This window comes from Phalaenopsis equestris, unplaced genomic scaffold, assembly GCF_001263595.1.
Source record: "Phalaenopsis equestris unplaced genomic scaffold, ASM126359v1 Scaffold001307, whole genome shotgun sequence".
NCBI classification, from domain to species: Eukaryota; Viridiplantae; Streptophyta; class Magnoliopsida; order Asparagales; family Orchidaceae; genus Phalaenopsis; species Phalaenopsis equestris.
In genome coordinates, this window is record NW_018165746.1 from 740,329 (window position 1) to 753,280 (window position 12,952).

At 33.9% G+C, this 12,952-nt stretch overlaps 1 protein-coding gene across 1 annotated transcript; it reads right to left on the reverse strand.

The window, feature by feature from the left end:
* Positions 1-2,851: 2,851 nt before the first annotated feature.
* On the reverse strand, positions 2,852-10,294 carry LOC110033890 (uracil-DNA glycosylase, mitochondrial). Its single transcript, XM_020738048.1, has 7 exons — positions 9,900-10,294; positions 9,593-9,813; positions 8,427-8,585; positions 7,475-7,505; positions 4,236-4,371; positions 3,824-3,907; positions 2,852-3,317 (listed from the first exon to the last, which is right to left on the reverse strand). Exons 1-7 carry the CDS (start codon positions 10,171-10,173, stop codon positions 3,251-3,253), a joined length of 972 nt encoding a protein of 323 aa, XP_020593707.1. The 5' UTR covers positions 10,174-10,294; the 3' UTR covers positions 2,852-3,250.
* Positions 10,295-12,952: the final 2,658 nt, after the last annotated feature.

Below are 12,952 nucleotides of genomic sequence, written 5' to 3' on the forward strand. Positions count from 1 at the left end.
CACAATTCTGTTGTATTTATATATCTAACGCCTACTCTTATTATTTTGGTGTTATTAACCTATATATGAAAGGTGTATTTCCCTTTTAAGAAGGTAATGTTTGATGTGATTTTAAAAATTTGTATGCTAGTAAATATGAATGTTTAGGTGTTAGATATTTAAATACATAAAAATTGTGGTAGGTATGTAAATGTCTCTTAAACTGGAAAAAATATTACCTCAGGAGTACTGATGCATCAAACTCCAATAAAGAGGTGCCACGTGGCATTATGATGTGATCATTATATACGTGACACCTCCTCATTGAAGTAATGATGCATCAGTACTTCTGAGGTAATATTTTTTCCTTAAACTGATATAACTAAAATCTTTTATCACTTTAAAAGTATTACTAAGTGATGAAATAAAGAGAAAGGTTTAAGTATTGGATATAGAAATATGTAAATTCATTGTATGAAACTGTGAATGTAAATTCCTTTGAAAAATTCTATTGATCAAGCAAAATTTTTTTATAAAAATGTTGTGCGCTAAAACTATATGATTGTGCGATAATGTATGAGTATTCCTTAAAATTCATAAACAAGACATTGTTTTTGAATTCAAGATTAAAATAGATCCTTAAAGAGCAGCCATAAAGATGATCTCTCGAAATATGGATGAAAGAGTTGAAGTCATGAGAATTTGAAAAAGAGATCGTTTTAAAAAAAGAAAGACATCTTAAGAGAGACATAGAAAGAGATCTTAAGAGAGACATCTTTGGGTAATAAAGAAAAAGATTCTTTAGTCCTCAATATATCCACAATATCTCATAGTTATAGAATGATTTTAGGTTTTGAGTGTTACAATAAAGGCCACATAATAAGCAATACATAAATAATATCATATATGATTAGTTTAAATATGTAGAGCCAAATATGTCATAACTCAATCACAACTCATATTAGCGAAAGATTGTTCCAGTCTAAGAATAAAGTCGGATTTATCCGAATGCTAGTTTGATTAATTGGGAAGATAAATTGCTCGACTCAAAAACACAATTATGGGTGCGTTTGGGGGCAGCTTGTGTTTTTCAAGATAAGTTGATTATCCTGAAACGCGGCCCGCAGGTGGGCCGCGGGGTTTAACCCGCGGTCTGAGTTTAGTGTAAAAATCAAACGCGATTTCGAATAAACTGGCGAAACGTGCGAACCAAACGGTTGACGACGTTTTGAAAACGCGAAAACGCCTCCCGCACTTATAAGTTGCTCCAAACGAGCCCTATAATACTAGTCAATTAAACAGCTCCTAGATTCAATAGTTGGTCAATTCAATCAAGTCAACGGTTCGTCAATTTGGCAGCATGTACCTTGAAGTCATTCATTTGGCGAAGTCAATTCGACCAAGTTGGCATATCATTAATTCGACAACTTGCTTTTAGGGTCTTAATTCTCTTATATCTTTGAAAGACGACCGTAGAAATATGTGATAATTTGTTCAATGCTTAACAGCTAGGTTTATATCTTGCTCATTTTTAAGGGATTAGTTCGAGCATCTTAGAATCAAGTTAGATCTATCCAAATGTTAACCAAAGAGGAGGATAGACCGGTCAACTTGACAACCCAAGTATAACACCAGCTAATTCGGCAACAAATACTTGGGCACTCGTCAATTTGGCCAAGTTGGTAGACAATCATTCCGGCTAGGGATGTAAACGAGCCCAGCTTGAGAGAGTTTGGCTCATGTTCGGCTTGTTCGAAATAACTCGAGTTCAAAATCAACTCGTGTTCAAAATCAGCTCGTGAACAGTGTGTTCGTGTTCCGCTTGATTAAAATATTCATGTTCGACTCGAAATTAGCTTGTTAAACCTAAATTGAGAAAAATAGATGTAAAATGTGAGATTCAAACCTGAATCAAATATATACAAAAGAATGCACTAATCACATTGTCACATGAGGTCTTATGATTTAAACTTAAACATAAATATATATAATATATTATTATATAAATAGTATATGTAATATATTGCTATATAAATAGTTATATAATTTTTTTTTTATTTTGAGCTAAAAAGAGCAGAACACGAGCGAACAATGAGTTGTTCGTGTTCGGCTCGTTTATAATTCGAGCTTTAAAATTTGTCCGTGCTCGGCTCGTTTACTTAACGAACCGGCCGACCACGAGCTACTTAACGAGCTGAACACGAGCTGTTTGCGAACAACGAGCTTTTTTGACAGCCCTAATTTCAGCAGCCCGTACTTGGCAGCTTGTCAATTCGGCCAATTCGGCCAATTCGGCCAATTCGGCAACTGATCAATTAAACCAAGTTGGCAGATCTTCGATTCAACAGATTGGCTCCCCCCAAAGGCATACAAGGCTACATCTTACGTTTTATAGTCCGTCTTAAAAAAATTCATTAACATAAAGATTTTCTTTCATATCATTAAGAAATTTAAATAATGTGATTTTCAAAATAAAAAAGAGGGTTAGTTGCTTTCACTTTCCAAGCCAGAGGTGTGACCGAAGAAGTTGGCCATAATAACCTTTTGCGGTTAAGGTGCGACCGAAGAAGTTGGCCATAATAATCTTTTGCGGTCAAGGTGTATGCAGATCAATTTGTAACCCTATTATAGCAATGAAGTTAAAAAGCAGTATATTCTAAATGTAGGATAAGCCTGCACAATAGAATTAAGTTAGAGACACGTTTTCCTAATTGAGATGTAATACTATTTTGGTAAGGGTAATGTCCTAAAAGAACAATAAGTTTCAAGTAATAAGTTTAATAATGCTTCATCATTATTGTAGAAGCATACATCCTATAACTCCATTGGAGTCAATTTGAACAAAAAATTTGTTTTTTGAATATTGTGGGCATCCTGAGTAATATGGCAATTATAAAATAACAAATCAAATAAAAGTTGAGGTTTCTTAACATTTCGCCATAAACATAACACTTAGCAGCTAAGATGGCCAAGTCTTCCTAGCCCTCAAAAAGCGGCTATGAAAAACAGTGGGTTCGTTACATTTTCCACTGCATCGATCAGTTAATAAAAAACCCATACGTATGTATACAAAACTTCCCACCAAGGAGCAAACTGGCAACATTTTTAAGTACTAGGAGTTGGACAAGCTGCATTTGGGTTAGATACGTCAGTCCAAAATTTGGCCACTTAAATAGCAGGCATTTCCTATTTTACGAGCAAAAGGGTCAGAAATGACTTGCCACTAAGGTATACTAGATTTGTGGCTTCTCATTGTCATTAGACGTTGGTTTTAAAGTTGCCAATCTATTGGAGAAAGGCCTAGCCTCTCAAGCATCTCATTTGTCTTGGAAAAATGCCTGTTATAGAGGAATTAAGATATTAGAAGTGTAAATAAAGTGTCACATTAGAAAATAGTGGTATTGTAATATAGACCAGTGAAAGATACGTAAAAAACCTAAATTTGCAAGGCATACATGTAAATAACAGAATAAAATTCAATTCAAATCTCCAAGCAGATAACAGCATTCTGAAAAGAATTTATGTTACGTACATCAAGCGAGATCACGATAAAAAAGAAAAAAATCATTGATCTTTACAGTATCAGCTTAATGATAAATTTTAGATATTCATCTCTTCTTATTTAGTGTAAAAACTAGAAAATTTATAGGTAAAATGGGAAATATAAGTGAAATAAAAGCCAAGTGATTACAATTTTCAACTCAGACGGTATTATTTAAACATTCAAAAATTTTAAAGAGGCATAAAGTGCAAAAAACTTTCTAGTGGATTTATATATCCCGGAAAATTTTGGGTCTGAGAAGCAAAAGCATAGAATCAATAAGAATGGAAACGGAAGATAAACCTGCATCCAAAAAAGCCTCTATTAGCAGAAAGTCCTGACGGATGAGCTGCTTTAAGGATATGGTGCTTTGTAGCATCTATCAGTCTGCAAACAAAAACACACAGGCATCTTCAGAAAATAAGTTTTAAATAGAAAATTAACAGATTTACATACGCTATTCAGTATTTATGCAGCCAGTGACAAATTCAAATAAGTCATCGGACATCTTGTTTTATTGAAAGTAACCAGAATCGTGTTACTGTGACTGAAAGAGAACTCAAAACAAGTATTAAATATCCTTCATTTTTTGTTAGGGCTCCTAAGTAGGAAAAAGATGATCATGTGAGCAGATTCTTAGAATATAATCTCTTCCTATAATCATTTTTTTTAACAAGTCATAGGGCGGTAAGATAAAACAATTCAAAGAGCTTACTTGGACTTCCCTTGAGCTGAATTACCCCAGAGAATAAAAACAATGCCTCTTTTATTCTGTGATATTGTTCGAATAACAGCATCAGTAAATGGTTCCCACCCTTTTGTGGCATGAGAATTAGCTTGATGTTTTCTAACTAAAGCACAAGAAAAAAAAAACAATCAACTAGTCTCTCAATTAAACAGCATTAATATAATTCCATGCCTTCATCAATTAATAAAGTAAATAAATACTGATTCCACCTTCTTGGGTTAAGTACTACAATACTTAAGATAGCAGTGTTTTCCTACAATCCGCCATGAACTAGTGCAATACATTAGCTTTCCTTCTGTCTATACAAACAGCAACCTCCTTATCTAAGTCTAACCATCAACTTCCTATAGAATAAATTGTTCTACTTGCACTTTTGTTAGGATGTTCTCTTAGGCGTTTTTGTTGAAGGGGTGCATAAAGCATTTCATAGTTAGTATGTACAAGAACTAAAGCGGTAGCTTAAGAAAGATTGAGCACAAGGAAATAAACCAGATAATTTGATCAAGTGAGTTGGAATAGCAATGATTATCTATTAAAAAAATCAATAAACTTGTCATTAAAAAAAAAAAAACTACAATACAATCGAACAAACACTTCATGTTTCCCAAATATGTTGATAAGTAAATCAGCTAAAAAGTAAGAAAATAAATTAATTAATTAACCACCATAATGAAGTTAATGTACGTAACATATATGTAACTTTTTATTGGTTTTAGAAACTTGGATCTCTTAAAAAGATGAGACGTGACTTAAAAAATGATAAATCAGCCGAAGATGATAAATGACTTCCTTATTGGTTTTAGAAGCTCCGGTCCAAAATGTTCTTCCTAACTCAGTTCCATTCACAATTACTCATTCACGCCTACCACAATACTATCTCACGTTTTAACTATTAAAGAGGAAAAAATCGATCATTTTATGCATCCAGCAATCGCAATTAAATAAACAGAAAGGAAGAGAGGGGTGAGAAGACGTTAAGCATTCAACAATGGATATCACATTCAACCCTTATTTTCATAGCAAGTGATTGTGTTCACACTGAGACAAAATGGCATATTTGGCCTTCTTTATAAAATGTGTAATCTCTTCATATCCCTTTTTAAAAATTTAATGAAATATTTGTTTTCTTAGCAATTGTGCCCATAAGGGGATCACACCAAACCACATAACCTTTTGACTCGAGTTCCAATTTTTTTTGTGTTTATTTTCTTATTTTTATTTGAATTTTCTCTAGAGTTACTAACATTTTTAGAAATAGAGTGTATAGGCAAGATGTGATGAAAGATCATATGAATTGCAATAAATAAAATTTTAAGATTTAACTAGCAAATAATTAACTAATCGCTTAATGACATATTCTAATTAGAAAAAACTAGCTTTAAAAATACTTCTTTACCATATCCTTACATTACAGCTGCATTTAGTGTCAGAAGTCTGAACTGGTATAGAAAAGCAGAAATGATTTGATCAACCACAATATCACCAAGGGACAAACTTACATGAGACTTTAACACATCAAAGAAACTTAAACAAGTACATGATAAACAGTGCAAAGGCTAGCTTAATCAAGATAGCTAATAGAAGGTCTGCTTTGCTTCTGTTTATTGTTGCTATGGATTTATTACATTTTCTACAGAGGGATAGGATACCTCACTGAAAAAATCAATAAATAAGCTGAACAGTAACCAAAAGAAATAAACAAGTATAATAGAAGAGAGATGTCGAAAACAAGTTGTTTCAATATGTGATCACAATTAATATGAGATAGTAGATACAACTTTACAGAAATAATACTGAAAAGAAATCATAAAGGCACCTCAAAGTTAGAAGAAGGTTGATCCTAAGACCATTAATGATATTTTCTCAGAATTATACACAGTGAATATACAAATGAGTGAAGAGCGGATCTAAATTTTAAATCACTTCATATTAGAGCATCTGTTTGGAACCAAAGTAAATAACTAATAAAGGGCCCAAAGCAGTCATTTTGGATCAGATACACAAAGGTTTCGTACTGGATCTGGTTATTAAACCTTTAAGCCAACGGTTCAAAACCAGTTCCTGGATGCATTTCAAACTAACCCAACTAGACTTCCACTTTCAAAATAATACCCCAACAGAAACCCCCACATAAACTCATTTGATTTCTCCCATATCCTTTAAGTTTCCAATGGACCATATCCAATGTTCCAAGCATTAAGCCTTATCATCCAGTCCCGACTTGTACAATTCAGAAATATTCTTGGATAAATTTGCTTAACACTATTACTGTTGCCTCTCTTCTCCATTGTTCTACACTACAAAAACCACTTCCTGAATAGAAGATATTCAATGCATGCTGCAGCCTGTAGGTATTAATAATTTCAAAAAACTCTATGTAATATACCTTAGTTATCATATATATTCTATTTTCATAGCCAGCCTTATTTAATGTGATATTATGTCACATTTCAGAAATTCACATCCGTTTCTTCATCATTCTGCTCTCACGGATATTGACGTTGATGCATTTCCAAATTCTCCATTTCTAGGGCTGTTAAAAAAGCTCGTTGTTCGTGTTCCTGAGTAAATGAGCCAAACATGAACAAATTTTTTAAGCTCGAATTATAAACAAACCGAACACAAACAACCTTTTGTTCGCTCGTGTTCAGGTCGTGTTAGCTCGAAATAAATAAATTATATATATTATTTATATAATAATATTATATGCTATTTATGTAATAATATAATATATATATTTAGATCTAAGTTTAAATCATAATAGCTCGTATGGTCATGTGGCCCTGCACCATCTATTGCACAGAGTGGTATAGGTTCAAATCTACCACCTTATATCTATTTTTTCCAATTAATTTTAATGAGCCAAACATGAACGATTTCGAATGAGCCGATTTCGAACGAGCAATTTTGAACAAGCCGAACATTAGTCAAGCCTGAGCTCACTCAAGCTCGGCTCGTTTACAACCCTATCCATGTCAATGTCAGTGTGACTTAGTATTCATCTATTATAGGGACTAAGACATTTTTTCCGTGAAATCCTGCAAAATTATGAAAATTTAATACAATCCACTAATAGATTGTTCATAAGGAAGTTTGCATATATGCATGCCTAAATAATAATATCAAAGCATTAGAAGGCTTATAAAGGACATAATCATGTAAGCACAACTGACAAACAATGATGAAAACAAAAAAATGGTGCGTACCAGTAAGGACAGTATTGAGAAGAAGAACGCCCTGCATAAGATCATCAAGTTGCGTTAAGTTGCAGCAAGATAAATAAAGCATAAATGCTTCATATTTTTTATTGGGTACTGAAAAAGTTAACCGGTAAAAAAAATACAAACAGCCAATAAAATGAAGATTTTCTATCAGCAGGCAAATTACAAAAAATGTTTCCGTGCATCATATAAAATACGACATAATGTGATATATCCTTTTCAAGAGACTAAGTCATGATTGGTAGAGATGGTTTTCAAGATTTGAAGCTGCATATCCATATTAATAAATCATAGTTCAAACTGCAAAAGATGATTCACAACTACTTTTTGGCAAATTTAGAAAGGAAAGCAATAGCTAGTATAATGTGACGGTTTCTTTTTTATTTCCAATGAAAAAAGAAAATGGTTTTATCGCACGTCAAATCCAAACACAAAAATTCAAACAATTTCTTCACCAAAAAGTAAAATTAAAAAAAAAAAAATCTTGAGTTGCTTATGGACAAATTGGTCCTTTAGTTGTCTGTTCAGTTGAAAGCCCATAATCACTCCCGGGGCACTTGAGCCCCCAAATTTAATGAGTCCTTATCATGCCCAAAATAAATGAATAATATGTTCCAACAGCAAACTATAAATAGTTTGAAACCGCAAAAAACAACATAAGCTGTGCTTCCCCAGCCCGCCATGCCCGCATATAAATTCTATGTGCAACACCACAAAGTATTGTCTTACAAACATAAGAGGTAGATGAAAACCATAGTGACATAGACACCGGAACTATAGGTAAGAACTGTCAAAGTGAAGAGCTAAATGTTACACAGACAAACTGTCTCATAACATTCCACAATACCAATGTGAAGAAGCATTACAATCAAAGTTCAGAACTCAAAGAAACCCCACAGAAACATAATTGAATCATCACAAAAACAGTATGCACTACCTGCACTGCCCATCTTTCCAGATTTCCATGTAAGGGAATGGAACAGCCAACATCCTTTTGAAGTTCCTTAAAAATATTGATTAAGCTTGATGGAGGCTTGATGCCCTCTGGCACTGAGAAAGCGAGGCCCATAGCTTGACCAGGTCCATGATAAGGATCCTGAAACAGAAGATTACGGTTATATCATAAGGTTTCTTCACTAAAGCCACAATTTATATAGCCAGGTCAGCAAATAAACATAACAAACTTATAGTACAACCACTCTTGATTTTGCTTATAATTTCATAATCATTAGCATTATCCCAACAATTTTGTTTCAAATTTATTATTCCACATCCTCCATTTATACCAATTTAATGTTATAGGAGCTGCTAACTTGTTGATGCACAACTTTTCTCCATGTTACGTTTTGATCAATCCTTCTATTTTCATATTCCTTCACATTAATTCTATCTTATCTTTTTGAGGCCTCAATCAAATCTTCAGTTTGTTTGTTACAAATAATTCAATCTCAAGTCATGAGAGATCCATTTTTTAAGCTACCCATTGTTTGAAACCTGTTAGATTGATAATTGTGTTAAGGCAAGAAATACAGGATTGCTGATGAGCCAATGCAGGTGTGATAACTATTAGATGAGATATATTCGGCTTTAATTTAGATGATAGTTTGATCAGATGTTCACCCCAAAATCTGCTAAGAATCAACACAAATCTAGGCAACCAATACAAAATTTTCCTGGAGAATCATCCAAAAAATCTACAAGCATTCAAAATTGAACATTTCTGCCAATTTTGACCAAATGTTCTACATATTACTAAAGATTTATTAAGAGAACTATTAGGAATACTCTCTAAATCCAACAAGTATAGCCCACGACTAATACACACAACCCTGGAAAACCACTCACACCTAACCGCTACCCCTTTCACCGTTCAAAAATTGCTGCTCAAAGATTCACAAAAAAAAAAAAATCGCAAATAAGAATCGCAAATAAGAAGAAATGTAGAAGAAATGTAGCAGTTTCGTGCCAAATTTATCATTTTTCCTCATAATCATATTTCCAAACGCATTCCTCCCTCCTAGTATCTGAAAAGATTGGCTTCTGAACTCACTATACAAAAAATATAGTATTACAGACTAGGAATCATCAAGTCGAGTGTTATACCTGTCCAATGATCACAGCCTTCACCCTATCAAACGGAGTAGAATTTAGGGCATTGAATATAAGGTGTGGCGGAGGATATATTGGAACCATCCCCCGTAGTTCGCTCTCCACGAACCTACAAAGATTCTTCCAATAGGGATTTTGAAGCTCCCCTGGAAGAGCTTCAAGCCACGTCTCCTCCACTAGAAGCTCCTCCAACTTCGCATATTCCATCCCTTTGGCTACATTCAAAAGCTCCGGTAGTATCTTCGGAAGCGCTGAAGGCTGAGTGATACACGGAGAAGAAGAAAAAAAAAAAGCGCCTTACCTTTCGCGCTCTCAATTCTCTCGACGCAGACCCTAGCATTTCTTTTCGATCTCGCCAAATATTTATTGAACTCAACTCTTCTTCGCTGTTCATCGGTCAGAATGGAGGGTGATTCTGGTTTAAGCTCGTCTGAGCCGCCATTGCCGACAGAGGGGTTACTGTGAGTGGAGATGCATGAACTGGGGACTAGGGTTTCGCGTGACGGTGGGAGAGATCGGAGACGCTTGGCTGGCTGCAAGATTTCTGCTAGGGCTTGGGAAGGGGACGAAGCCATTTTACGGACGAGCTCCGTTGAAGAGGTTCGAATATTTATGGAGCCGAAGGGTAGAGATTTTGGCGGGAGATGTAGACCGGCAGACGCAGTGGATACTCTGAAGCGAACGAAAAATTATTGACCGACACTATCGCATCAGCTCATTTACGGTCTCATTTAATTTTTTTTTTTAAATAATTGAAATATAATCTGACAGTAGATCATGATAATTTACGGTAAAGGTCGGACACCGCATGCAGAGATGCAGAGATGCATGCGATGTCCGTATGCAATAATTTCTCGAAGCGAACGATATATGATCAGTCCAAATTGAAAGAACCTACAAATAGGGTTTTGAATTAAAATGTAATTTGTATTTATTAGTTCATAATTATACAAAGAAGAATGATATTTATATAAGAAGCCTAAGATTAGAATAAAAAAGAGAAGTAAATAAAGGCAAAAAATTTGCCTATTTAATCCCAAATTCTGCCTATAGAATCAAGGCTATTAACACCATATCAAGACTATTAATGATTCGTTTCTTATAGAATCAAGGTTATTAATGTCATTGATTCCTTTAACAACCCTCTCAAACTCATGATGGTATAGTGGATGTCATCTTGAGTTTGCTTAGTAGACCTTGAAAATGCGTGGGAGGATGGGTTTTTGTGAAGATATCAACTGTTTTGTTAGCAAAAGAGGCAGAAATTAAAAGTATGGTGCCCTGTGTTTAGTACGCTCATGAAAAATGTCATTATGAGAGATCTGTATAACACTTCTATTATCATAATGAAGTATAGTAGCAGAAGATTGTTGTACACCCATATCAGATAGAAACCAGTGTAGTCAAAGTAATTAAAATGTGACGTCAGTCAGAACGCGATACTCAGATTTTGAGTTAGAACAAGTAATGACTGTTTGCATTTTGCTATGCCAAAAGATAAGAGAATCTTCTAAGAAGAAGCAATAATCAGTGGTAAAAAGACGATCTATGGGATTACCAACCCAATTAGCATCAGAGTAGTCAGATAACACCAAAGAGGAGTGAGCAGAAAAATGTAGACCATTAAAAAAAGTTTCTTTAATATATCGAAGTATCCGAAGAACTGTAGAAAAATGTGATGAGCGAGGGACGGACATGAAATTATTGACTAAGTAAACATCATATGAGATATTAGGTCGAGTAATAGTGAGATAAACAAGACTTCCTACAAGTTGTCGATATAGAGTAAGATCATCAAGATGAGTTTCATCGAGAGGAGTGAGTTTGCAATTGAGTTCCAAGAGAGTTTGCATAATAACTCAATTTTTCCCTTTCATCTCTTATCAATTATACACTGGTTCGGGAATATTGAAAAATGACTCAACCTAGCAACCCACTCACGCTAGACTCAAAATAGGGTTTAGGTTCACTATAGAAATAATGAAATTTTTGTGTTATAAGAAACTAACGCAAAACCAAAGCAAATCCAACGATATAAAACATGGGTCAGTAAATTAATTTTACTTGAATTTGCGTCGAAAAAATTTGACGATAACTTTTATGTCAAAGTTATCGTCTTTAAATTACGCTGCAAAATAGTTTCATGAATACCGTCGAGTTTGTGTTGAAAATTATTGGATGCAATTTTGCATCATAAAAGTTGACGCTAGCCCGACACAAATATTTAAATGAGAAAAAAAATTTAAAAGAACTTTTTGGATTCGTACAACCTGCACACAAATAAAAATAATACTAATGATCACAACAACAAGCAAAACTATATCATAAAAGAATACCAACAATGATAATTAACATGGTGTAATAAATACAAATCTAAATTATCAAAAGTTTACATCTACTTCCTCAATATAAGTTTCTTGATCTCTTCTTTTCCTATTTCTCTCACTCGTATATGAAATCCACATAAAACATAAGTTCAGACAAGAAAATTTTAGTTCAGATTCAACAATGTCATTTGGACCTCTGGCTTCAATGCTGAAGCAAACAACCATGGATACCTCTTAAATTCCTTAATATAAAAGATAAAAATACAGCTTGAACAACAACTATTTGCAGCCTTCCAACATTATTCACTGCATCTAAGTGTATTAGCTAATCATAACTCACCACCTACATTTTCTTAACTAAACACAGTGCACATTTTTTTCACACAATGACACTAATTCAATATAAAAAATGGACATATTTTCTCTGTGGCATCAAAATCAAGATAAATAAAAAAAATAAAAAATTGTTTGTATGCATGCCTTCCCAAACTTCATATTAGAGACTTTAATTCATACTTTCAATGAGGTATAAGGTTTCTTTTTCCAACAATACTTGTAAAGACAGCAACGCATGAACTCAGTTGAAGTTCATCCGTTTTTAAGACTTGTTTGCACAATGCCTTCATAAAACATGTTTTTCTAAAACAAGTTTGAGGAAAATTTTTAAACTCAAAAGTCCAGACTGCTTCAAAATTTATAATGGCTAAGCATGATGGAGTTAAATCTGTCAACTAAATGCCTCAAAGTTTAACATTTGGTAAGAACGATTGTCTTGATAAGTAAAGCTCAAGTACATAAAAAAAGAGAGAGAAAAAATTACAATTCCCAAATATTTCCATCCAACTTGAATTCTACTAATCACATTTTCATCCATATCACCGTCACTTTAAACAATTGACACGAGATATCTAAAATGTTTGTTGTTTTTAATGATTTGGTCATCCATTATCACATAAAAACTTTTAGCATTGAAAAGCATACATTCCTCAATGGTTTCTGATGGGAGTTTCAGTGGTGTTTGTGAGCC

Coding starts and splice junctions, on each gene's coding strand:
- LOC110033890 (XM_020738048.1), bottom strand. CDS start 10,173: ATGGCTTCGTCCCCTTCCCAAGCCCTAGCAGAAATCTTGCAGCCAGCC. Junction 4,372..7,474: donor TCTCAATACTGTCCTTACTG/GTACGCACCATT, acceptor CTTGTGCTTTAG/TTAGAAAACATCAAGCTAAT. Junction 3,318..3,823: donor AGAGGCTTTTTTGGATGCAG/GTTTATCTTCCG, acceptor CCTCTATAACAG/GCATTTTTCCAAGACAAATG.